At 38.6% G+C, this 27,430-nt stretch overlaps 1 protein-coding gene across 5 annotated transcripts in view; it reads left to right on the top strand.

Annotated features, from left to right (window-relative positions):
• The first annotated feature begins 4,259 nt into the window (after window positions 1-4,259).
• Window positions 4,260-27,430, top strand: part of EHBP1 (EH domain binding protein 1) — a 350,507-nt gene continuing 327,336 nt past the window's right edge. For 2 of the 5 annotated variants that reach the window (XM_058551124.1, XM_058551123.1), the window contains exons 1-2: window positions 4,263-4,420; window positions 5,269-5,655. In XM_058551124.1, coding sequence (XP_058407107.1) covers window positions 5,552-5,655 — 104 coding nt within the window. In that variant the 5' untranslated portion in view covers window positions 4,263-4,420; window positions 5,269-5,551. Of the gene's footprint in view, window positions 4,421-5,268; window positions 5,656-27,430 lie in introns of all 5 variants that reach the window. The other 3 variants (XM_058551127.1, XM_058551125.1, XM_058551128.1) reach the window with 2 other exon arrangements.

Raw genomic sequence — 27,430 nt, 5'->3', positions numbered from 1 at the left:
CTACGCCACCAGGCTGGCCCCAGAACTAGCTACATTTTAAGTGTTCAATAGTCACATGTGGCTAGAGGTTATCATATTGCACAGTGCAAGTCTAACTAGATCCATTTCATTACTCCCTAAAGGACTAGGATATTGAAACTCAAAAACCAAGGAAAAAGTCCCCACTTCTCTGCCTTCTATTATACTCCTTTTCTGAAACAATGAGCAGAGACCAGCCTAAATGAGGGTGAGTATGAGGCTGAGAGTGTCTTGAGGTGGGGTATAGGAGGAGAAAGGCCATAAGATAAAAAGAAATACCTGAAAAAATAACTACTACAAAAACCACTGGTCAGTATTTCAAAAGTATTAGCCTGCCACAGTGAGTTTTTTAAGCATATAAAAATTGCTGTAGGATTGTCAGGAGTAAATTTGTTTGCTATGGGTTTAAAGAAGTAATTTCATTAGCAGTTAAAAATTGCAGTAATATTGTTGTGTATAGTATAACTGTCATGGTAACTGGAAAACACAACGCAAAAACCTGCAGTGTTATTTTTAGGAGTAAATCTTATTACTATGAGGAAGGCACAGATAAATTCTATTAGTAGTTAAATCCTGCAATAATACCTCTGACAATTTTTACTGAAAAAACTGTAAAACCCAAAGATAAGAATTTTATCACCAGGTACAATAATAATTCAAGCCTGTGGTTGCATTTCATAGACTAGAATCTCCATTTTGGGGGGGTGTTTCTGAAATAGTGACTAGAAAAGCTGCTTCGCTGAAAATAATTTCTATCAGTTCACAACTATCATGGCAGAGAAGATTTAAAGTTTTTGGATGGCATTTTCCACTTATTTCTTTGTATTCTATCTTCACTGTAAACTTGATGATATTTAAAGGCAAAATTAAAATTATTTTAAATGTTGCATCTTCTATTAAGTAAAACATCTATAAAATTTTGTGGTCAACACCTAGGTCAAATGGACAGGACAATTAAAGTAACTTGCATCCACAGGTCTATTACATGCAGATTAAGTCTGGGATCGAAAGAGATGTGAAATCAAGACTTGAGTATACAGGGGATTAGAAAAGGGCCAGAAGCACAGTGGGCAATTCCCCCTTGGAAGGGGGAGGTTGAGTAGGATGTGCATACTGGTAGGTAGGGAGGATGGGGGCCTTAAGAAAAAGGCAACTACTAGCATGCCAAAAGATCTCGGGCTAATATATGGCATGAAAGGTGCTCATGAAGCTTGAGGGTAAGTGAATTCTTAGTAATTATTATAAAATCCTGAGTCCACATAAGTTATTGATGTTCCACTCTTGGTAATCACTGAATTAATGGGAGAGGAATAATGTTAAATGCACTGTTTCCTTTGAGATTCTTTAGTCCTTGAGGTAGTTATGTTTGGTAGCAACTAAGTATTGTCCAAGTATTCTTGAAGGTCTGTTTGTTTTTTTCTTGACTGTTTATGTTTGCTACCAAACACAAAAGTGTACATTACTAATTACCATTTATTGACTGTTTACCATGTGTCAGGCATTTTACCTACATCTTCAGTTTTCTTAATATCCCAGAAAGCATAATTATTTGTTTGACAGAATAAGAAGCTGGGACTCAGAGAGGTTAAGTAATTGGTGTTACTTTCTTGCATGTATGCTGCACATCTGTTTCTCAAAACTCTTAGAGAACAGAGACTGTATCTTATATGTACTATTAATAGTATTTAATATGATCACTACTCGGCATTCAATAATTATGAGCTAAGCTGACAAAAAGATCTTAAAATATTCTATATTGAAGGTTCTTCAATAAATTTAGTTAGTAGACAGGTTATTAAACAAAGAAAAGTTATGAAGGAAAAAGTAGCTGCTCCGTGGGCCTCCAGAAGCCAGCCTATGAACGTGAGCTCCACAGCAGAATGTCAAGGTCTGCTCTTAATTCCTTCATTTCTAACCTTGGTCTCAGCTACCTTTGCAGTTGGAATGAAAAAGAAGAGTTTACATCCAAGAAAAATACTTCCTCTAAAAAGAAGAGCTGTTTTATAAGAAACTCTTGAAATCTGGTTTCTTGAAATTTTCCACAACTTGAGAAAGATTCCCTAGGGTTCTATGCACTTTTTTTTTTTTAAAGAAAGACACTTATTTAAAACCGATTGCTTTTAAGATAATTTCTTTACAATAAAGTCTCTCTCTTTTTTTTTTTGAGGAAGGGAAAGATTGTTAAAAGAAACCAGGATGACCACATGAGAAAGTTTGAGAACTTCTGAAGAACAATAATAAATAGGCTGCAAAACCCTCTGATCATCATGTGGGTTGTTCCTGAAGGGCAACTTAGATTAAAATAGTTTATGACCATTTCTATAAATTAGCCATTAAAAAAAGAACCCATACACTTAAAGTCTGTTAATGATGCAGAATATATCACTATATGAGATCATAATGGCTGCAGGTTGTAGTGACTTAGTAAACCACTCAGGAAGGACATCAGAGAATTCTAAGATGTACACAAAATAAGAATCAATTATTATGGTTATCTTAATATTTTAAAATTAAGACTACAGCAAAATAAGTGATATCTATGACCTTTTCTGTAAAATGCACATTGTGTTCTTGTGGTATTATTAGATCACTTTCTTTATTGAAAATGGCAATAGAATTAGATACTGAACTCAAGCCTTCCATATGTCTTCCCATCTCTCCTAGTTCTTCAATATCTGTCTTTCCCTTGCCCCCCAGCCCCCTGTCTACAGATGTGCTCCATTCTCTCCCATCACTGCCCTCCTGTTCTGTCCCTCAAAGAATGCTTCCCTAGACCCTAACACCTTTCAAGCTACTTTGTCCATGCACCCTGCTCTCCATCCTTAGTAAGATTAAGAACGACCCTTAATTGTTTCCAAGACTCATCCTTCTTGTTTTCTTTTCTTATGTTAGCTTCTCTCTTTAGAAAACTATTTGCCAATTGCTTGTAGGGTGCTCCTACTTCTCTGACCATTCCTCCTCAGTCTCTTTCCTACTTTACTCTGCCTATTCGTTAAATATTGAGATTCCCCCAAATTTTCATTCTTTGTCCTTTTCCTCTACACTATAGGTCTGTGAACCGCCTAAATTGAAAAAAAAATTTTGTGTTTTGCGATAGGACATTTTTTTTCTCCTTGGGAAAGTGTCCATAGCTTTCATCATATTCTCAAAAGGGTCCTTGGCTCTTTTAACCTTGTTAAAAGAGCCCTCACTCTCTCCTTAGGTTATTTCATCCTCTCCTTTGCCCATAACCACCCTTGTTATATGCCAGCCACTCCCAAATCTAGCTAAGGTTCCTACCACGGGAAAATGAGACCGACAAGGAAGAGGAGAAACCAAGATTCAATGAAATGTTGAAGAATCAGAATAAGAAGAAACTGCATCGTAAACAATTTGTGTCTAGCTCAGCTTACTGAATCCCGTTGAACACCAGTTGACTGAAATGTTGGGCGCGGGTGGGAGTTGGGGGAATGGGGTGTTGCTGGTAGGGTCATTACTTCACAGTTTGTCAGAGGAAAAACCCCAGGAGGAGCTGGGTGAAAACAAGACTGTGTGCGCAAACACCCAAGTTTCTAGTAGCGGAGGAGAGGACGCACCCAGCTCCCAGCGTGGAGATAGGAGAGAACAGGAAAGAAAACCAGAGTACCTCGCAGACCCGTAGCCCAGCCAGCCCCAGCTGTGCTATCACAGACTGGAGCCAAAAACCCCGCCCCGCACTGGCGCGCCTTTGACGGACATCTACCTTCAGCAACCACCTTCCAGTTCACCATAAACACTCCTTACTCCTCCCGCCTATCGCTTCCCTCTCCAAGCCAATCAGAGGGATGGGCGGGATCGTCCTTACTGGGTTCCAATTTTTTTTTTTAAAAAGAATGGTAGACTGTACACTTTGCGTTCCGGCTGCGGGCAAAAAAAAAACACTGCCAGAGCTAGTGGGTGGAGCCCCTGTTGATGGGCACTTGGATCGGCCAATGATCCGCCCCCGCTCCTCAAAGGCCCGACCGCCGAAGTGGGCGGGGCACGCGCGGGGCTCGGCCAATGGCGGCGGGGCGGACGGAGGTTGAGCCGCCGTGGGTAGGGTTAGTGTGAGAGGTGCGGCGGGGGAGGTAATGATGGTGGCGGAGGAGGAAGTCGGGGGAGGGGGTGCTGGGCGCTGAGCGGCGGCTCTGGCAGGGTTTTGTAGGGTGGGGGACGGTAGCGGGGCGACTCCGTCCGGGAGGGGGCGGGCGTGAGGCGCGCCGTCCGCCTGAGGGGCTGCAGCCCTCGGCTCCCGCGAGCGCCGCGGCTGGCTCGGCTGTTCCATGTGGCTCCGGCGGGGATGGAGGACTCGGTGGCGGCGGCGGCGGCTGCTGCTGCGGCGGCGACGGAGGAGCGGCGCTGAGGAGGGAACGGGGCCAGACTCAGCCCGACAGCGGGATTAGAGGTGTGAGGAGGGGGCGGGAGTGGACGTGCGGCGGGGCCGGGGCTCAGGGACCGGGCTGGGGTCTTTTGGCATTGCCTGGGTGACAGGGACCGCGGGCGAGCCACCGCCTGCCTCCACTGGGGGGGCGGGGGGGACAGGAGTCTGGGCTCTGTGCGTGAAGAGAGGAGGCTCCGGCGGACTGTTCCCTGAGGATGAGGGAGGGAGGCACCACACCCCGCACCCCTTACCGTGCACTTGCCCCGTTGGTCATTGCTTCACGCCCAGGCACGACTTTCCATTTCCCTCTGGTTGGCAGCGAAGGTGAAGGAGAGCCCAAGTGGCCTGGAGCCGGGACACTGCCCTCCCTCTGCCTTGAGATTTCCCTCCACTCCTCTTTCCCCATCCATTCCCCCTCCGACTGAACAACAGCATTCCTCCCCGCTCCCTTATTTGTTCCAAGCACATATTCTAGGACTCGAGGCTATTAATTATCGGCTGAAAAACAAAGTTTATTTTAAAATTCTCCACTCCTCCCTCTGACTGGCGGTGGACATTAAACAGCATCCCTAGACTTTCCCGCTCTGCTCGCCCTCTGTGATGCTAGGCAGGGAGGTAGGGCCCCGACTTGCGTCTGTCGATTGTTGTTGATGCTGATTACCTGATGTGTTGCTTCACGTCTTCGTGTGAATTGTAATTTCTTCCTTGGTGTTTTGCATCCTTGATGTTACTGGTTTTGCAGTTGGTGTTTTGTTTCATTGTTTGAAAAACATGCGGAGAACTGGGGTTGTCTGTTGCAGTGTTATCTAACATGGGTGGTTAGCCACTTCTCATGCTTCTCTCATATTTTTTCTCTTTGTTTTGCTTTTCAGTCCTTCAGAATACACATCATATAGCCCCTGACGTGGAATGGTGATGTCTGCGTGAGGGAACCTCCTCTCACTCATCCTGTCATGTATATCATTCTGTTCTTGACTGGGCCATTCATCTAAGGTGGGATTTACCCTGGGAAACAGAGAGAAGACTTATGGACCCCAAACATCAATTCAAGTTGTAGTTGAGTTTTTTAAAGTACAGACATACCTGCAAAGCTCCTTTGCTTTGGACCCTCTGCCTTGTTAAAGCTGCTGTGTTGCTAACCCAGGACTGATCATCATGGCTTCAGTTTGGAAGAGACTGCAGCGTGTGGGAAAACATGCATCCAAGTTCCAGTTTGTGGCCTCCTACCAGGAGCTGATGGTTGAGTGTACCAAGAAATGGTGAGACATGCCTGGGGGTAGAGTTTTCTGTGCTGTGGCCTAAACACACTGTCGTAAACTCTGCTCCTTCTGACAGCAGGTTTACGTTTCTGCAGTGCACAAGTGTGTAGAAGCTGGGTGGGGTGCAGATTCCTGTAACAAGTACTGTGGTGTGCACTGTTGTTGCTGGTACCATCCCTGTGGGTTTTAATTACTGCACTTCAGTATGGCTCAGAGGACTGTAACTGAGAGCACACTAAGTACAGTAGATTTCGTCTTGAGGTCTTTCATCATTAGTGTTAGAGTAACTTTGTTATAATTGTAAGGAGACACAAAGAATGGCTATTGAAATATTGTAAACGTATATGCATATGTTTTAATAGAGTTTTAATAGAGAAATCTATATTCTTGTGGGATGGTGGTAATCTATTTTATTTTGTTCTTGATTTTTCATTTTTCTTTACTTTAGATAAAGAGTTTTTCATTATTTGAGTAATAGAATGCCAGGCCACACAACCTTAGAAATTCTTTTATTATATGCTTAGTCAGGCAACTGTGTTTTATTTTAATTGCCTAATGGGATACATTTCTTGGCCAGACTTAAGGAAGCAATTAGTAGTGCTGGTCTATGGTTTGCTTCTTTCTACTTGAGCAAAGTAAATTTAGGGTTTTCTTTTCACTGCCCTGAATGATAAGCAAGAAGAATTCTCATTTAGTGAGAGAAAAAAAGTTATCTTAAGCAAATGGTCCTTTGGGTTTTGATTTATTGTATGATTAAGCAGTATTACTACAAAAAAAATAAGTTCATTTCATTGTCCACAAGGACTATAATCTCATGTCTGTATTAACCTTTCTTTTTAACATCCTTTTTATTAGATGAAAAAAATAGCTTGTGCTATTCTAGAACTCTTAAAGTATATTTGAATACTTATTTGGAAACTAGTTTCTGAATACTTTTCTCTTGAACTTGTTAGGAATGTTATTTTATATGCAGCTCAAGAAATGCGTGCACTGTTTACTTATTTCATACTAGGCACTGTGACTTCAGAGTTGAATATGACATAATCCCCACTGTCAAGCAGCTCACAGTCCAGGGTAATGACAGTCATATAAATAAATTCACTGTGATAGGTGCAGTAATATAAATATGTATAATATAGATATTTTAATCTTTTAATCTGTCTCCATCACTTAATAGTTGGGTATCCTTGGGGACAGGTTATTTAACTTCTCTGCGATTTAGTTTCCATATCCACAAAGGTAATAATGGTACCAGTTCATAGGAAGGGTTATTGTGAAGATTAAATGAGTTAATACATGTAAAATGCTTGGAACTGTGTCAGGCATATAGTAAATACCCAGTAAATGCCATTATTTCCTGCAAAGTTGGCAGAGAAGAAAATAATCAACTCTTTAAAAGTAGGGACTAGGGTCTTGGGGTGGCTTCCTGGGATCTGAGCTGGGTTTTGAAAGATTCATAGTAGTTGGCCAGAGAGCCAAGGGGGAAGAAGTGAAGGACATTCTGGACTGAAGCAGCAGCCTATGCAAAAGCATGGAGGCATTAAATTGCATAGGATGTGTTGGAAATTCAAGCAGTGTAGTTTGATATTGGTGGGACTTAAAGTACAAGATGGGGGGAATGCAGTGTGATGTGATGTTTGAGTAGCAGGCAGGATTTTTTTTTTTTTTTTAATTTTTTTTTTTTAAGATTTTATTTATTTGCTTTCCTCCCAAAGCCCCAGTAGATAGTTGTATGTCATAGTTGCACATCCTTCTAGTTGCTGTATGTGGGATGCGGCCTCAGCATGGCCGGAGAAGCGGTGTGTCGGTGCGCGCCCGGGATCCGAACCCGGGCCGCCAGCAGCGGAGCGCGCACACTTAACCGCTAAGCCACGGGGCCGGCCCTGCAGGCAGGATTTAAATCATGGAGAGTTATGTGCTGTTATAAATGGCTTGGACTTTTTTCTGTGGGTGATGGGGACATAGTGAAAGGTTTTGAGCGGAAGAGACATTAGGTTTGCACATTTTGAAAAATTGCTTGGATGACAGTGTGGAGTAAGGATTATAGTGGAAAGGGTGACTAGAGGCAGCGATGTTAGGGTAGCTGCTGCAGTAGACAAGGTGAGGGCAATAGACTAAGGCAGTGGCCTTAGGAAAGGGAAAGAATAGAGTGGAGGAACATTTAGGACAAAAAATGGATAGGACTTGGTGGTCATTTCAATTTCAGGTCTGGAAAGGATGGGGATGAGGGAGAGGGAAAGGTCTAGGTTGACACCCAAGTTTCTGGCTTGGAAGACTGGGTATACTACTAACCAAGCTAGGGAATACATGAGGAAGATCCTGATTACAAGTGTTTCTTAACTTGGCAGTACATTGGGAGCATCAACTTAAAAGATGGTTAAATTTGAATCTCTTTTCTTTTTTTTTTTTTGTGAGGAAGATCAGCCCTGAGCTAACATCCATGCTAATCCTCCTCTTTTTGCTGAGGAAGACCGACTATGAGCTAACTTCTATTGCCAATCCTCCTCCTTTTTTTCTTCCCCAAAGCCCCAGTAGATAGTTGTATGTCATAGTTGAACATCCTTCTAGTTGCTGTATGTGGGACGCGGCCTCAGCATGGCCGGAGAAGCGGTGCGTCAGTGTGCGCCCGGGATCTGAACCCAGGCCGCCAGTAGCGGAGTGTGCACGCTTAACCGCTAAGCCATGGGGCCAGCCCTGAATCTCTTTTCTTAAGGGAAATAGCACATATCAGGTGATTCTTTAGTCACAAAATCAGTTTCTTCCCCACAGTTTGCCGTATCCCTGGATTTTTGTTTCCTTAATAAGTATGTAAGTTATTGTTAGTGTGTCTCAATGTGAAAGCAAGAATGAAAATTTAATTTGATTATAGTTGAATAGATAGCTTGATTATTTTTAGGGATGGCCATTATGGTACACCTATTAAATTAGATCTTTATGATAGGATCTGGCCTTAACACTAGAAGCATTTGGATGTTCTAAAATTTTCAGACATATGGTTCTAAATATTTTGCCTTTTTTTTGCTCTCATTTAAAAATATAGTTTAAAGCTAACAAAGTGACAGTGCCCAAAGAATAACATATTTGTTTGATACACTGGACTTTTATTTATAAGTGGATGCTTAAGTGGAGCTTTAAAATCTTTTTTCATTATATAAAATTTGTTGTAATGACTTTTAGTTAGTATTCTTTTTGGCGTACTTTGCATAGGATCTTTCTGATAGATACGGATTAGGCCCTTTATATCCTACAGTTTTCTTTTCTTTCCTTTTTTTTTTCATTCCTCATTTTGATCGTTGGAAGAAGTCTTAAATTATTGAATGTGTGTGTGCTGAATCAGAATCTGTTTAAAGGACATAAGGGTAAGAATAGACTTGGGCACATAGTAAAAGCTTTTTTTATTAGCTACTTTTACATTTTAGGTATTACTTTGGGGATGTGGAAGAATAAAAGGAGAGGAAGGAAATTTAGAGATACCAATTGAATAAAAGGAAAGAGGCATCAGTAATAGCATTGAAGATAAATTGTAGGTGTTGAGGGAATAAGAAAACAGATCTGGTATACATTAGCGAAGAAGGAGGAAACTGTAGAAAGAAAGAACAGTTGGCATTCCATTGGGATTGTGCCTTTGGAGGTAAGTTGTGTGTGTGGTGCAATTACCTTTTAGAACCTTGCTACTTCAAGTGTTTTCTGAGAAGCAGGAGCATTTGTAATGCCTGGGAACTTGTTATAACTGCTGACTCTCAGGCCCTACCCTAGACTTACTGAATCAGAATCCACCTTTTAATAAGATCCACAGTGTGTATATTAAAGTTTAAAAAGCAGTATTTTAAAATAATGTTTTCAACCTTACTAAGTGCTCATTCTTGACTCCAGGATAAAGTATATTCAAAACTCACTGATTTCTGTATGAATTTGAAACCCAGGGGAATGAAGATGAAATTCAAGGGATTCAGGAAAGGCATGGTATGTTGATGGAGAAGGGTAATGGGGATCACGATATGTTTTCCAAGGGAGAATGCATTATTTCTGTCATTAAGGAGAGGAGAAAGGTTTCCCATGTTCTCTTATCCTGGCCATAGGTTATGAGCCTGGACATGACGGATAACAGGATGAAGGTAGGAGTTTAAGGAGGCCATCTTTTTTTAGGTCTAGGCCGTGAGCAAACTCACAGTACTTTACCCTTGATCGAAGAATGGATTCTATAGGTTAGAGAGTTTGGGTTTTCTGCATTCTCAAACTTTTTCACTTTGTTGCTGTCTTACAGTATTTTGCGTTTGCCCTGGCTGGTTGGGCATGAGTTTCCTTAGTTCAGCAGGGTCCACTTCCTGATTCTTTTGTGGTGTAGTGGTTCTAGAACTTAGGTCAGGAAGAGAAACCAGAATGACTTTTATTCATCTGAGAGAAGGACACTATACTGTGAGGTTCTATTCCTCATCACTCCTTGATTGCCAGGTAGATGCTCTAGCAAATTTGGAAATGTTAGGGGTTTATATCCCCTACTCTTATTGTTGTCCCTAAGTCAATTAATTATTAATCTCACCTAATCAATGTAGCTGTTGGCAAGTGGTAACACTGGCCACTGGAGATGAGTTTGGGAGAAAGACTGTGCTGTCTTTTCTCTCTTTGTTTCTTATCCTATTCTTTTGTCACCTGCAGGCTTTTAGATTTTTGAGAGAAGTCGTCACTATATGAGCTCTCACTGGCTGTACAGGTGTTTAAGAAAGCTACTTGAAAGTTGGCAAGTTGTGTAGTTATGATAATTTAGGTTGCAGAACTCAGTTCTGGTAGGAGCTCCCTAATATGTGGTGTGAACCATTGTGTATGAGCATATATTATATTTTCTATGTGTCTGTGTGATCTACATATATGAACATATTTTATCTATGTTTTTATATCCTATCTAATTCTTAGTTATGGCATTCAAAAAGTATTTAAAGTAATATAAACTTTTCTCAAAAAGACATAAATGTATTTGTTTCTGATTTTTCTGTCATATAAGAATTTCTTTTTCTTGTTTTTAAATATAGTTTTAATTATTTATTTTTAAAATAGGTAATATAATCACATGGTTCAAAGTTCTGGAGGTACAAAAAGGTGTATATATATATCCCTGAAGGTAACTCCTCATTTTCTCCGTTATTCCACACCTCTCTGCAAACCTTGTGACCCCAGGATTTGAAAAGTGAAAGAAGTAGCTCTTTCCAGTGCTTAAGTTTGTGATGCTAGCCTGTGAGATAAAATATAAACTCCTTAATCTGATGTTCCAGGCTCTCTGTAACTGATCCCACTTTAGTTTTCCAGTTGGACATTAGAATGCTACATGCACTTTAAGTATTAACTTGAGTTTATGAAGGCCAAATTACATTAAAAAGTACTCATTCAGATCCACTTCTTTGAGTGGCTTAAGCAAGCATTTCTCTGTTGACCACCTAATGGAGTGAAATGAAGGTACATCAGTCTTGACGTAAAGAACCTACTTTTGAAATATGTTTTAAAAAAAAGAAAAAATAGTTAATTGGAAACAAGCTTGGGCGTTTTAGGAGTATCTGGAAGGCCACTATGTCTGGAACACAGTAGAACAAGGGGTAAAATGATAAGAGGTGAAGTCTGAGAGGTAGGTTAGGATTAGATCATGTATGGCCTTGAGGTCATGGTAAGGGCTTTCGGATTTTAAGTGTGACAGGAAGCCATTGGAGAGGCTTCCTCCACGGAAGTAATATAATATGATTTACTTTTAAAAAGATTATTCTGGATATTTTGTGGAATATGAACTGTCATGAGTAAAAATGGAAGCAGGGATACCAGTTAGGAGGCTATTGTCATAGTCCAAGTAGCAAAGAGGTAGTGGTGGAGGTGGTCAGAAATGGTCAGATGTATGTAGGTAGCACACACACACTACCATCACACTTTTTTGAGGTATAACTTACACTTTATACAATAAAATGCTCCATTTTAAGTGTACAGTTCAGTAAGTTTTGACAAATGTATATACCCGTGTAACTGGAAATAAATTTTTTGAAGGTATAGTTGACAGAACTTAATGATGGATTAGATATGATGTAAAGTGAGAGATAGATCAATAGTGACTGTAGGTTTTTGGTCTGAGCAACCAGGTGAATGTAATATTAATGGGGAACGCTTGGGGAGGAAAAGGTTTGGCATGAAGGAGAAATCAGGAATTGGCTTTGCTTTTCTTAGAGTTTGGGACATCCAGATGGAGATCTTAATTAAGCAGTTGATTGTAAGAGTCTCGAGCTCAGGAGAGAGAGGAGGCTGGAGTCTCTTAGTGTAGAGATAGAATTTTTAACCATGGGGATATAGGAAATTTTCTGTAGTGTTTATGTAGATGAAGATGACTGAGGACTGAGCCTTGGGACACTTCAACGTATAGAAGTGAGGAAGAGTTCAGAGCCAGCAAAGGAGACTGAAAACAAGCAGTAGTGAGGTATGAGGAGAATTAGGAGAGTGTGCTTTCCAAGGAATCAAGTGCAAAATGTATCAGGAAAGGAGTGTTTAGCTGTGTCAGATACTGTTGAGAGGTTAAGCAAGATGACCATTGGATTTGACATGGTCGAAAGAGCTGGTGACCTTGAGGAATGGTGTCAGTGGAGTGGAGGGGATGAAAGCATGATTAGATTAGGTTAGAGGAGAGGAAGTGGATACAGTCAGTATAGATACTTTTCTTGGAGAATTTGGCTACAAATCAGAGGACTCGGTAGTAGCTGGAGAGGGACAAGGGGTCAAGGTATATCTTCTGCGGGAAAGATATTGCAGCACATTTGAATGCTGATGCAAATGGTTGGTAAAAAAAGGAAAAACTGATGATCTGCTGAGAGAGGTGGTAACTTCAGGAGAAAAGTCCTTGAATGAGAGAAAGGGAATAGGATCCAGTACACAAGTAGAAAGGTTGAATTTAAGTAGAAGCAGGGACAAAATTCATTGTTACAAGGAGGGAAGGCAGAGTACATGGGTAGAGAAGCAGGTAGGTTGGTAGATTTGGTGAGGAAAGATGTGGACATTCTCTTCTGTTGGCTTCTATTTTCTCAGGCAAGTGATATTAGAGGTCATCAGCCAAGAGGGTGGTGACAGAAAGAGGTGTTGAAGGATTGAGGAGAGACAAGGTGTGAAATTGTCAAAAGGAAAATGAGTTGAATAGGAAAATGTAGAAAGATTGCTGAGTAGTGCTGAGGACTTTTCTTAACTTTGTGGTCATAAATTTAAAGTGAATGCAACCAGCAAGTTTTTATATTTAATTCAGCTATGTTCAGCACTTGGGTGTAGGCATGCAATAGGCAGAGTTGGATTTAACCAGGAATGGGTTTTGTCAGGAATGTATAACTGAGGGAAAGAAGGGCAAGGAAATTGAGAGTGAATGCATGGGAGTGGTTATAGTGATGAACCATGGAGTATAAGATGAAAGGTAGGGTAGTCAATGAAAAGGTGAAGAGGATAGTGATTTTGAGATCTTAAAGAGGTTGAATAGTTGTTGGAGTTGGGATATGAGAGTGAATGAGCTGGAAAAATGGGAGATAGGAGTCAGAATGAGATGCTTGATTTTAGAGGATGTGATTAACAGTAATGACAAGATATAGGTCTTGATCTCCTTTGTATCACATTTGCTTATCGATAAAAAAATAAGCACACATCCTCAATATATTTTTAATTAATATGCCATATACATTAAATATGAATATACATTAATTTCTTTTCTTTTTTAAAAATAAATTTAAGTAGAATTTTTTCGTGTATTTAAATGGGTCATCTTTCAAATGCTCCAGGTGCTTCCTATTCCTCTTCAGAGACTGTAGCTGTTAGGGTAGGACCATGGTGGTTGGTGGTTGAGATGCAATGGAGGAAATAATTTTTGGAAGTGAAGAGGGTGATCAAGGAATTTAGAGGCTAAGGTATGGGACTAATTATCTGTGTGGCTCTTGAAGTTGCAAATTTTGCTTTGTAAAACTTTCTGTTAAAAGTTATGTGAATCTTGAACACCTTATTCCTTGAAACAAAATAGCATAGTCTTCTTTTCCCCATGTGGTGAATTGTCAAAGGTAGATATAATTTTAGTAGATAATAAATTGATATGTTACTTTGTTAGTAATTTTATGTTAGTGTTGTATAGACTGATTTTTTTTTTTAAACTGGAATTGTTACATGTAGTATTTTATCCAGATTTTAAATGTTTATTCCCTGGGAAGTTCAGTTCTACAAAATTTAATTGTGGTGGGTTATTTAAGGAAAGTAGACCCCCTTTATGCCATAATTGGACATTGCAGTGCTTATATCATGATTGCCTCCACACCAGACTCAGTATGCCTCTAGATTGTTGGCAAACTTTGTCCTGATCCAAGCTGCCTCTTTTGTAAATAAAGTTCTGTTGGAATACCACCATGTCTGTCTGTTTACATATTGTCTAGGGCTGCTGTCACACTAAAGTGGCAGAGTTGAGTAGTTGCTGCATAGACTGGATGGCTGCACAGTTTAAAATATTTACTGTCTGGCCCTTTAAGAAAAAGTTTACCAACCTCTGCTCTACAAGTTACTTGCAGCTAGTGGTTGTGGAATCTAGAGTCTAGTACCTTTCTTTCTTCTCTGTGCCCAGCTGCCGAACTATTAGTTTAATTTTATTTTAGTCTAACCGCATAAGCAATAGAGGGGAGCCCATTGTGCCTGCTTTTCAGCCCTATAGAAAGAAACTTTACACTTGCTTTGAGGAGCATTCAAGTCTGTATGTGTACAAAAACATACAGTAGTTCCCCCTTATCCGTGGTTTCCCTTTCCACGGTTTCAGTTACCTGCAGTCAGCTGTGGTCTGAAAATATTAAATAGAAAATCCCAGAAATAAACTGTTGGTAAGTTTTAAATTGCACGCTGTTGTGAGTAGTGTGATGAAATCTCGGACCATCTCTCTCTGTCCCACCCTGGATGTGAATCATTTCTTTGTCCAGCTTATTCACGCTGTTTAGCTACCTGCCTGTTAGCCCATTAGTTAGGAAAAAACGTAATATATATTGAGTTAGGTATTATCTGTGGTTTCAGGCATCCACTGGGGGTCTTGGAATGTATCCCTCATGAATAAGGGAGAACTACTGTGTATTTTCTGGCTATATGATCTTGGAAAAATTACTTAACCTCTTAGTACCTTGCCTGTAAATGGTGATGATCATAACAGTGCTTCCAGCATAGAGTTGTTTTGACAATTAAATGAGATAATACCTGTAAAGTAGTTAGAACAGTGCCTGACATATAGTAAGCACTCACTAAATGTTACCCATTGTTATTATTATTTTTATCTGATAATTTAAGCACTAAGTGATGAAGAGAACTACCTAGAAAAAACAGATACAGAAGACTGAAAATATAACCTGAACATTTAAGAGTGTTAGAGAAAGATGAACTAGCACAGAAGGTTGCGGTGACCTGAGAGGTAGGAGTAAACCAGGGAGTGTGCTAGCAGAAGTGCTGTGCTGAAATGAACTAAGTTTTGACAGTACTTTGGCTTTTGGGGAAAGGAACTACGTATTTTTGCTTCTGGAGCAAAATGAATTCATATGGTTTTATAACTTTATTTCCTTTCTAATAATCATTTCAAGTAAGGAATATGGCTAAGGAAACAAGCTTAATTCCTCCAAAGTAGAATTAATTTGCCAGCATTTGTGTGTGTGTGTGTGTGTGTGTGTGTGTCCTATGATGACTGTTTATGATATTTGAGATATATTTCTTTATGACAGTTTTTCTTAAAAATTTTTTTCCTGTCATGATTTTTTTTTTTTTTGGTGAGGAAGATTGGCCCTAAGCTAACATCTGTTGCCAATCCTCCTGTTTTTGCTGAGGAAGATTAGCCCTGAGCTAACCTCTGTGTCCATCTTCCTCTATTTTGTATGTGGGACGCCACCACAGCATGGCTTGATAAGCAGTGTGTAGGTCTGTGCCCAGGTTTTGAACCTGCGAACCCTGGGCCGCTGAAGCGGAGTGCGTGAACTTAACCACTGTGCCACCAGGCCGGCCCCTCATGATGTTTTTAATGGAGTAAATTGTATCTTTTGGTAGTATGTAATTCCCTTACCTTATTTTGGTATCAAATCTTGGTTTATGTATTTTAAAAGTTGATTTTTAAAATGAAATTTTAAGGGATCATGTGAAGAAGTTCTATTCTTATGGTTAATTTAGTTTCACGTTAGTTTTGTAGTTAGATGCTCAGAGAACTTAAAATTAGGCATTTCTAGAAATGTTCTATTGATGCATCAAATGTGTTTGTTCTAATTTTGTGGAAAATTTCAACAAGAGTCACTGAAGTAGTTCACTGCATGATATAAAAATAGTCCAGTGTGCTGAAGGAAAAACCGTATAAGCATTTTGAACTGAATGCTCAATAGGGATGTTCATATACTGCATCAGGACTTTTGGATATTTTTTGAAAGGAGTGGAACTGAGTTTGTGAAATGGGGGCAGTAAAATTACTGCAGGATGTCAGTATGTGTTTGTCTTTATTGCTGTTATAGTGATATTTTTAGGTAGCTGTGCTAATAGGCACCTAAAGATTTTCTTTCTATTAAAAAATTTCCTGGTGTTATTAATCCCAGTTTGTTGTTTTAAAAATACTTTTTAAATTAAAAAAACACTTTAAAAAATTGACTTTAATACCTCAATAACAATAAAAAAAGATTGACTTTAATGCAAAGAAGTTATCACTTTAAAAGCTGATACTCTGCCTATGTCCAAAAGAGTCTGTCAGCTTAAGAATTTAAAATAACACTGTGTTGACTAATTTAGGGATATAAATAAAACAGAGATAGTCTTAGAGGAGCAGAGAGTACATCTATCTAGGCACTTAAAAGGAGTTACCGTTGGACGCTGGACTTGGTTCTGAGTTTACTGGCAGCTGAGGCAAAAAGGGAAGCACATTGGCTCACATAATATTCCTTCTGGGTAAAGAAAATATCCAAATTGATTTGCAGAGACTTTTCTTAGAACTTAGTTCAAAGAGGATTTTTTGAGAGAAACGTGTGACATTGGATAAAGTCTCCAACTACAAAAGACTCAGACTGTTAAATTGGGTAATGTTTGTGTCGACCCTTTATAAAGACCCTTAATGAGAGAGATGATTGAGGAACCTAGTTTTCTGATCAAGGGTACAACTTGGAAAATTTAGAAGAATGAATATTTAACATAAATCATCGAGTTCTGTGCTGTCCAATACAGAAGCAGCTAACCACATATGGCTATTTACATCTAAATTTAAATTAAATTAAATTAAAAATTCAGTTGCTCAGTCACATTAGCCACACTTCAAGTATTCAGTAGCCGCATGTGACTAGGGGCTAACACATTGGACAGTGCAAATATGGAACATTTCCATCATCACAAAAAGTTTTATTGGACAGTGCTGTTTTAGCCATTTCCTTTCCATCTGGCTGATTTAAGAATCACTGGGGCGCTTTGCAAATATGGAGATTTTCATGCCCATTAGAAAGTCCTGATTCTGTAGGTCTGGAGTGATGCTGGCAAATATGTCATTTTAGAAGTTCGTCAATTGCTTAAGAACATCAAGCCAGGTTTTAGAGCTACCACATTTGATTCTTTCTCAGGTATCTGTCTGAAGTAAAGCTTTGGCAGATGCTAGATGATAATTCCTATTAGTACTCCAGAAATGTTACTAAGTTGAAAATTTGAATTGAGTTTTCTTCCTTTGGTTCAGCTGTTTTGTAATGCATGTGTGTGTATGTGTGTGTGTTAAAAGTGAGAGCAATGTACTTTAGCTATGCCACCTATAAAGCTGTCAAATTAATATAAACATTTGAACAGGTTCATTCATTCATTTAAAAAAAAGACTAGTGTGTTCTCTTCCACAGAAGCAAGGGCTGTTGGAGGATAGCTAAAGAAATAGAATAAGTTTTTTTAAAAAAAGGTTTTGAAACTTCTCAAGTACTTTCACTGTTGTTATACTTCCAGGCAACATCCCTGGATCTGCTGATTTTTTTTCCTTTGAAGTATGCCTTGATTCTTTTTTTTTGTTTTTTGAAAATTTTATTTATTTATTTATCCCCCCAAAGCCCCAGTAGTTAGTTGTGTGTCATAGCTGCACATCCTTCCAGTTGCTGTGTGTGGGACTAGGCCTCAGCATGGCTGGAGAAGCGGTGCGTCCGTGCATGCCCGGGATCCGAACCCAGGCCTCCAGCAGCAGAGGGCGCGCACTTGACCGCTAAGCCACGGGGCCAGCCCCTGCCTTAATTCTCATTCCAGTTTTTCTATTGCCACTGCCTTGGTGGCATACTTTGTGATCCTTTGCCAAGGCCCATGGTTCGCAAACTGTGCACCAAGGAGCCCAGAAGACACTGTAGAGAACTCACAGGTATGACAAGAAATGCTTAAAAATTTTGAGGGAAATACAGCAACATCTGTTGGAAACCACACAAACTAGTAGCTTGAGGTAGTTCATTTTGAAAATTAGATTGCTACATTCTTTTCAATGATACCATATTTTTACAAAGCTGAGTTTTTGGCAGTTGCTGTGACAAAAAGAAAGTACCCTGTGAAAATCTATATGGAACAGGAGAAGAGGAAGGCAGTGTCTAATTTGGTTTTAAAGTTTGAGAGGTTGTGCAGTACCCAACACAGGTGCTAAGTTGTTAGGGCATACATCCTTCTTAAGTTATTTGGACCTGACTACTTAATAAACAGAATGGTTAGGTATTTCTTTTGGCCTATGAAAAAGTTACTGGGACATTAAGGGTCTTGTAAACCCAGAAAGTTTGAGAACCTTTGTGATAGCCCTTTACACTTTCCTAGCCCCTTTTGGTCCTTTGTCTATATTATTGCCATAGTTATCCTTCTAAAATGAACCTTCCAGATTCCCCTTCATTTATAGGATACTGTTAGTATGGTAATTTTAATCTTTTACGTCTGTTCTTATTCTTTTACTAGTCTTCTTTCAGCCATTTCCCTTAAGCTTCCAAAATCTTGTTTACCACATGCAAATAGTTTCCCTTAAATGTTATCTTTCATTCTTCATCCCCCTCCAAAAATCATTAAATGCAAAAAAAAAGCATGTAGTAATACTCTATCTCAAAGTAACTTAATTGAAACTGAGTTTATTCATGGAATAAGTGGGCTTAGAAATTGAATTTAATGGTTCAGCTTTAATTTGAAGCTTTTAATTTATAAAATAATCTTTTAAAAGTTGATTAATTCATTTATTTTTAAAACTTTTTATTGAAATTATTTTAGGTTTACAGAAGAGTTGCAAAGATAGTATAAAGAGTTCCTATATACTCTTTACCCAGCTTCCTTTGGGTAAAATTAGGGTAAATAAATTTATCATGGCCGTTTATCAAAACTAACAGATTAACATTAATACAATACTGTTAGACCAAACTACAGACTTATTTGGATTTCACCAGTTTTTCTATTAATATCTGTTTTCTGTTTGAGGATACAATCCAGGATACTACATTACATTTAGTTGTCACATCTCCTTTGTCTTCTCCAATCTATGACGGTTTATCAGTCTTTCCTTGTTTTTCATGGCCTTGATAGTTTTGAAGAGTGCTGATTAGGTATTTTGTAGAATGTCCCTCAAATTGGGTTTGATGTTTTTCTAATGGTTAGACTGGGGTTATGGATTTTGAGAAGATACCAAAGAGGTTAAGTATCCTCATTATATCATTTCAGAGGGCACATGATAGCAACAAGACTTATTACTGGTGATGTTCACCTTGATCACTTGGTTGAGGTGGAGTCTGCCAGATTTCTCCACTGTAAGTTACTGTTTTTCCCTTTTCATACTCTATTCAATAGCAATCAGTCACTAAGTCCAATATACACTCATAGGAAGAGGAATTAGGTTCCATTTCCTGGAAGGAGGAGTATCAAAGAATTTGCAGACATGCATTAAAACCACCACAAAATTAATAAATTTTGGAGGGGAGATACTTTGAGGATATGTAAATATCCTGTTTCTCTTTAAAGTTTCAACCACTAATTTTAAATTCATTAATAGATTTTGCCTGCAGCAATTATTACTGTGTTTTAATGATGATTTTCTATTTCCCTTATACTCCCTACATAATTATTTGAAATTCTTCTGTTAAGAAAGATTTGACCTTTCTGTCTCATTTATTTATTCAGTTATGTATTTATATCAGTTTGGACTTACAGATATTTGTAAAATAACTTTTTGATATCATTACTGTCTTTGGTACTAAGGTTCTGACAGGAGATATATTGTTGCAACATTATATCTTTTTTTAAAAAAGAACTTTAAAAAATATAATTGCAGACTTATGGAAAAGTTGCAAAAGTAGTAGAAAGAATACCCATATACCTTTCACCCAAATTCCCCCAGTGACATTTCCTAAAAACAAGGACATTTTCTTACATAACCACAGTTCAGTTTATCAAATCAGGAAATTAAGATTGGTACAATACTGTTACTTAGTCTATAGACCTAATTCAAATTTCTCCAATTATCCCAATGATTCTGTTTATAGCAAAAGAAGAATGTTTTCTTTCTAGATCAGAATCCAATCCAGGGTTATATGTTACGTTTAGTTGTCACATCTCTTTACTCTTCTTTAATCCGATAGATTTCTTCAGTCATTCTTTGTTTTTCATGACCTTGACACTTTTGAAGAATGTCCCTCAATTTGGATTTTCTGTTGTTTCCTCATGATTAGGTTCAGATTATGAATTTTGGCAGGACTACCAAAGTGATGCTGTGTACTTGCTGCATCATATCAGTGTTTGTATGTGTATGTAAATATCCTATTCCTTATTAAACTTTTATCCACTAGTTTTAGCATTCAGTGTGGTTATGTCTTAATTCAAAATACAGATGGGTTCATTTGTTTTTATTTGTATTTCAATTTAGAAAATCCCCCCATCCTTGTTGAATTAATTAACTTTTAATTCATGAAATTTTAATGTGGTTCCCCAAGTAAGAACTATTTTAAAAAAGTCTATCTCCTCCATCCCATCTATCCTTTTCCCGCCTCCCTCTCTTTTCCCTCATGTTTCACCCAACCCTAAATGTAACTAGTTTCATTATTCTGGGTTTCTTCTTACTTTTTTAAAACAGATTTCTTGAGATATAATTCATGTATTATACAATTCACTCTTTTAAAGTATTCACCTCAGTGGTTTTTAGTGTATTCCTGGAGTTGTGCAACCATCATCACCATCTAATTTCAGAACATTTTCATCACCCCCAAAAGAAACCCATACTCATTATCAGTCACTCCCTGTTCCTCTGGAACTCTAGGCAACCACTAATCAACTAGATTTGCCTATTCCAGATGTTTCATATAAATGGAATCATACTATATGGTCTTTTCTGAACGGTTTCTTTCACTTAACATAATGGTTTCAAGGTTCATCCATGTGTAGCGTGTATCAGTGCTTCATTCCTTTGTATGGCTGCATAATATTCTATTGTGTGAATGTACTGCATTTTATTTATCCTAAATGGGTGTTTGGGTTGTTTTTACTTTTTTGGCTGTTATGAGTAATGTTGATAATGAACATTTCTGTCTTGGGTGTATACCTAGAAGTGGAACTGCTGGGTCATGTGGTAATTTTGCTTAATTTTTTGAGGAGCTGCCAAACCATTCTCCAAAGTGGCTATATCATTTTATATTCCCACCACCACGGTATGAGGATTCCAGTATCTCCACATCCTCACCAACACATCTTATTCTCTTATTTTAGCCATCCTAGTGGGTGTAAAGTGGTATATCATTGTGGTTATTTTTTTGTGTGTATGTGAGGAAGATCAGCCCTGAGCTAATGTCCAATGCCAATGCTCCCCTTTTTTGCTGAGGAAGATTGGCCCCGGGCTAACATCTGTACCCATCTTCCTCTACTTTATATGGGATGCCGCCACAGCATGGCTTGACAAGCGGTGCGTTGGTGCCTGCCTGGGATCTGAACCTGTGAACCCCGGGCCGCTGAAGCGGAGCACGCGCACTTAACCGCTCCACCACGGGCCCGCCCCTCATTGTGCTTTTGATTTGCATTTCCCTATTTGCTGGATGATGTTTGGCTACTATCTTTTCATGTGTTTATTGGCCATTTATGTATATATATTTTGAGAAATGTGTATTCTGATCCTTCGTCCATTTTTAATTGGATTATTTATCTATTTAGCATTGCATCATGAGAATTTTTTCTATACAGTCATGTGCTGCATAACAACGTTTCATTTAACAGCAGACTGCATATAGGATGGTGGTCTCATAAGATTATAATGGAGCTAAAAAATTTCTATCGCCTAGTGATGTCACAGCCATGGTAACATCATAGTGCAATGGATTACTCACGTTTTTGTGGTGATGCTCGTGTGAACAAACCTGCTGCACTGCCAGTTGTATAAAAGTATAGCACATACCATTATATACAGTACATAATACTTGCTAATGATAGTAAAGAACTATGTTACTGGTTTATGTATTTACTGTACTATATCTTTTATCGTTATTTTAGAGTGTACTCTTTCTACTTATAAAAAAAGTTTACAGAGAGAACTGTTCGGTGGTTACCAGGGGCAAGGGGGGTAAGGGGTGGGCACAGGGGGTGAAGGGATGCATTTATATGGTGACTGCCAAACAAGAATGTACAACAAAAATTTCACAATAAAGAAAAAAGAAAGTTAACTGTAAAACAGTATGCTGTGTTATGCTGGCAGTAGCCTCATACGTCTTGTGTTTACCGCATCTCTTGATTGCATCATTTTCTCTTGTGCTTTATTTAATCTTGTGTTGTTTAGTTCATCATGGCCCCTAAGGGTACAAAATCCACTGCGAATGTTGACAGTAAGAGGCCACATTGAGTGACTGACCTGGAAACGAAATTAAGAGTGATTAAGGACTATAAAGGTGGAAAATCAGTGATGGTTATTGCTCGCTAGTCAGGCATGTCCCATTCCACCATAGGTACCATCTTGAACTAACAAAGTGATGGAAGCTGTTAAAGGGTCTGCTTCATTGAAGGCAATGAGACTAAAAAAAATTTGAGAAGGGCCTATATCAGACATGGAGAAACTTCTAATGACCTGGATTGAAGACCAGAAGTGTATCCTTCTCAGTACCATGACGGTCATGGCCAAAGCAAAAAGTTTGTTTGTGATGTTGAAAGAAAAGGCTGGATCTAACTACGATGTTGAATTTACTGCTAGCTCTGGGTGGTAAAATTCAAGAATCCTTATCCATTTCATAATGTGCAAGTGAGTGGTGAGTGTGTGAGTGCTGATGTGAGGGCAGCTGAAGAATTTTTTGAAACTCTAGAAAAGCTGATTGTGGAAGAAAATTACTTGCCAGAGCAAATATTCAATATGAATGAAACCTCCCTGTTCTGGAAATGGATGCCTGAAAGGACTTTCATTTATAAAGAGGCCAAGTCAATGCCAGGTTTCAAGGCTTTTAAGGATAGGATAACAGTCTTGCTTGAGGGCAGTGTTGCAGGCTACAAATTGAAGCCCTTTGTGATCTGGCACAGTGAGAACCCCAGGGCCTTCAAGCATGTCAGTAAGCACACACTACCAGTGTGTTCCAGGAACAATAAGAAGTCATGGATGGGGGCCAGCCTGGTGGTGGCAGCAGTTAAGTTTACGCATTTTGCTTCGGCGGCCAGGGGTTCACAGGTTTGGATCCTGGGCATAGACCTACTCCTCACTCATCAAGCCATGCTGAGGCGGCGTCCCACGTAAAAGAACTAGAAGGACCTGCAACTAGGATATACAAGTATGTACTGGGGACTTCGGGGAGAAAAAAGAAGAAAAGAGGAAGATTGGCAACAAATGTTAGCTCAGGACCAATCTTCCTCAAAAAAAAAAAAAAGATGTCATGAATGACCCAGCTCCTCTTCTAAGATGCCCTCCTGAATTGCTGTGCCAGCAAAATGGGGAAGTACTGTTTGGAGAATAACATACCTTTGAAGATTTTGCTTATTGTTGATAATGCTCCCAGACATTCTCCTTTTATTGGTGATCTTCGTCCCAATATCAAAGGTGTGTTTCTCCCTCCAAACACCACCCCTTTGATCCAACCAATGGATCAAGGATTTATAGTAGCTTTTAAGGCCTACTACCTGAGGAGGACCTTTTCCCAGGCTATTGCTGCAACTGAGGAAGATACTGAGAAGACGCTGATGTAATTCTGGAAAGATTTACAGACTGCATCAAGACTGCATTTTGACCACATCAAGAACCTTGCTTGGGCTTGGGGTGATGTCACCAATGAGTGTATGAATGGCATCTGGAAGAAGACACTCAAGAGGTTTGTCCATGACTTCAAAGAATTTACGAATGATGAGGAGGTTGCAAAAATCAATAAGGCTGTGGTTGAGATGGCAAACAACTTTAACCTGAGTGTGGATGAAGATGACATTGAGGAGCTCCTAAAGGTGGTTTCTGAGGAATTAACTAATGAGGAGTTGTTGGAACTGGAACAGGGCAACATAGCTGAAGAAGAGGCAAGAGAAAAGGAAACTACAGAAGAAAAAGAAGAACCCCCAAGAAAATTCACAGTGAAGGATTTAGCAGAAGCTTTTGCAGACCTCAAGCTTCTTAAAAAGTTTGAAAACATGGACCCCAACACTGAAAGAGTTTCATTAAGAGAGAAAAATATTCATGGTTGCATTGTCTGCTTATAAGTAATTCTGTGATGAAAAAAACGACGCAAACCAAGCAAACCACCGTGGACATATTTCTGAAAAGAGTGACACCTCCTCAAGAAAAGCCTCAGGCAAGTCCTTCAGGAGGTATTCTAAAAGAAGGCATTGTTATCATAGGAGATGATAGCTCCATATGTGTTATTGCCCCTGACGACTTTCCAGTGGGACAAGATGTGCAAGTGCAAGACAGTGGTGTTGATGATCCTGACCCTGTGTAGGCCTAGGCTAATATGTGTGTTTGAGTCTTAGTTTTTAACAAAAAGTTTAAAAGTTAATACAAATAAATAATTTTAAAAATAAAAAAGCTTATAGAATAAGGATATAAAGAAAGAAAATATTTTTGTACAGCTATACAGTGTGTTTGTGTTTTAAGCTAAGTGTTATTACAAAAGAGTCAAAAAGTTAAAAAAGATTGAAAAGTTTATAAAGTAAAAAGGTTACAGAAAGCTAAAGTTAATTTATTATTGAAGAAAGAAATTTTTTTTTAATAAATTTAGTGTAGCCTAAGTGTACAGTGTTTATAAAGTCTACAGTAGCGTACAGTAATATCCTAGGCCTTCACATTCACTCACCACTCACTCACTGACTCACCCAGAGCAACCTCCAGTCCTGCGAGCTCCATGCATGGTAAGTGCCCTCTACAGGTGTACCATTTTTCATCTTTTATACTGTATTTTTACTGTGCCTTTTCTATGTTTAGATACATAGACTGCTTACCATTGTGTTACAGTTACCTACAGTATTCAGTACAATAACATGCTGTAAAGGTTTGTAGCCTAGGAACAATAGGCTATACCATAGAGCCTAGGTGTGTAGTACACTGTACCATCTAGGTTTGTGTAAGTACACTCGGTGATGTTAACACAACAATGAAATTGCCTAACGACATTTTTCTCTGAATGTATCCCTGTTGTTAAGTGACACGTGGCTGTATTTTAGATATAAAACACTTATCAGATATGTGATTGCAAATATTTTCTCTTGTTCAGTGAGTTGTCTTTTCACTTGGTGTTTTTCATGCACAAAAGGTTTTAAATTATATGAAGTCTGATTTATCTATTTTTTATTTTGTTACTTGTGCTTTAATGTTGTATCTGAGAATCTATTTTGAGTTAATTTTTGTGTGTGGTATAAAGGAGGAGTCCAACTTCATCCTTTTGCATGTGAATATCCAGTTGTCTAGCACCATTTGTTGAGTCTGGGTATGTTTTTCCTATGTTGCTTTTTGCACAAATGTACTTTTTTCCTTATTTCTTCTTTCTTACACAAAAGGGGTAAGAAAATACTATTTGTACTTTCACTTTGCTTTTCACCTAACAATATATCCTGGAAATCATTCCATATCATTTTGTAGAGAGCATCCTCATCCAGTAATAATACATTATGATTACCTAAAGTCCATAGGGTTCACTCTTTGTGTTGCGCACCTATGGGTTTTGACAAATGTATAATGACATGAGTCTACTGTTACAGTATCATACAGAATAGTTTCACTACCCTAAAAATCCCTTGTACTCCACCTATTTATTTCTTTCTTCCTGTTTCTGAAGCCCTGGCAACAACCATTGATCTTTTTACTGTCTCCATAGTTTTGCCTTTTCCAGAATGTCATGTACTTGGACTCATACAATATGTAGCCTTTTCAGATTGGGTTCTTTCACTTAGCAATGTGTAGTGAAAGTTCCTCCATATCTTTTTGTGGCTTGATAGCTAATTTCTTTTTAGCGCTGAGTAATATTCCATTGTGTGGAGGTACCACAGTAAGTTTAACCATTCATCTATAGAGAGACATCTTGGTTGCTTCCAAGTTTTGGTAATTATGCATAAAGCTGCTATAAACGTTTGTGTACAGGTTTTGTGTGGAGCATAAGTTTTCAACTCATTTGGGTAAATATCAAGGAGCACAATTTCTGTATCATATGGTAAGAGTATGATTAGTTTTGTAAGAAACTGCTAAACTGTCTTCCAAAGTGCCTGTACCATTTTGCATTTCCACCAGCAATGAATGAGAGCTCTTTTTGCTCCACATCCTCACCTGGATTTGGTGTCAGTACTTTGAATTTTCAACATTCTAATAGTTATGTAGTAGTGTCTCGTTGTTTTAATTTGTAATTCCATAGTGACATATGATTTTGAGCATCTTTTCGTATGCCTATTTGCCATCGGTATATCTTCTTTGATGAGGTGTTTGGATCCTTCGCCCATTTTAAAAATCAGCTTGTTTTCTTATTGTTGAGTTTTAAGAGTTCTTTGTATATTTAGGATACCAGTCGCTTATCAGATACCTGTTTTGCAAATATTTTCTCCCAATCTGTGGCTTGTCTTTTTATTCTCTTTAATAGTGTCTTTCACAGAGCATAAGTTTTTAATTTTAATGAAGTCCAACTTATCAATTTTTTTTTCAGGTATCATGCATTTGGTGTTGTGAAAGGTGTAAAAGTCTGGTCTATACCCTTCATGCCAGCACAGTTTGTTGAAAAAACTGTCCTTTCTCCATTGAATTGCCTTTGTTTCTTTGTCGAAGATAAGTTGACTATATTTGTGTGGATCTCTTTCTGGGCTCTTTATTCTGTTCCGTTGATCTATCTGTATTCTTTCACCAGTACTACCCTGTCTTGATTACTGTAGCTTTATGAGTCCTGAAGTTGGGTGTTGTCAGTCTTCCGACTTTGTTCTTCCCCTTCAATATTGTGTTGGCTGTTCGGAGTCCTTTGCCTCTCCATATAAACTTTAGAATCAGTTTGTCAATATCTACAAAATAACTTGCTTAAATTTTGATTGGGATTGCATTGAACCTATAGATCAAGTTGAGAAGAACTGATATCGTGGCAGTATTGAGTCGTCTTATCTATGTACGGAGAATCTTTCCATTTATTTAGATCTTCTTTGATTTCTTTTTATAAGTTTTGTAGTATTCCTCAGGTAGATCTTGTGTATATATATATATTTTGTTAGATTTATAAGTATTTCATTTTTTAGTGCTAATGTAAATGGTATTGTGTTTCAAATTCCAATTATTCATTGCTGGTAAATAATTAAGCAATTTACTTTTGTGTAGTAACTTTGTATCCTGAGATCTTGCTATGTTTTATTTGTTTATTGTTTCAGG

This window comes from Diceros bicornis, chromosome 12 (genome assembly GCF_020826845.1).
Source record: "Diceros bicornis minor isolate mBicDic1 chromosome 12, mDicBic1.mat.cur, whole genome shotgun sequence".
Taxonomy (NCBI): Eukaryota; Metazoa; Chordata; class Mammalia; order Perissodactyla; family Rhinocerotidae; genus Diceros; species Diceros bicornis.
Note: the sequence above shows the minus strand (reverse complement) of the source record. Positions and strands in the feature narration are given on the sequence as shown.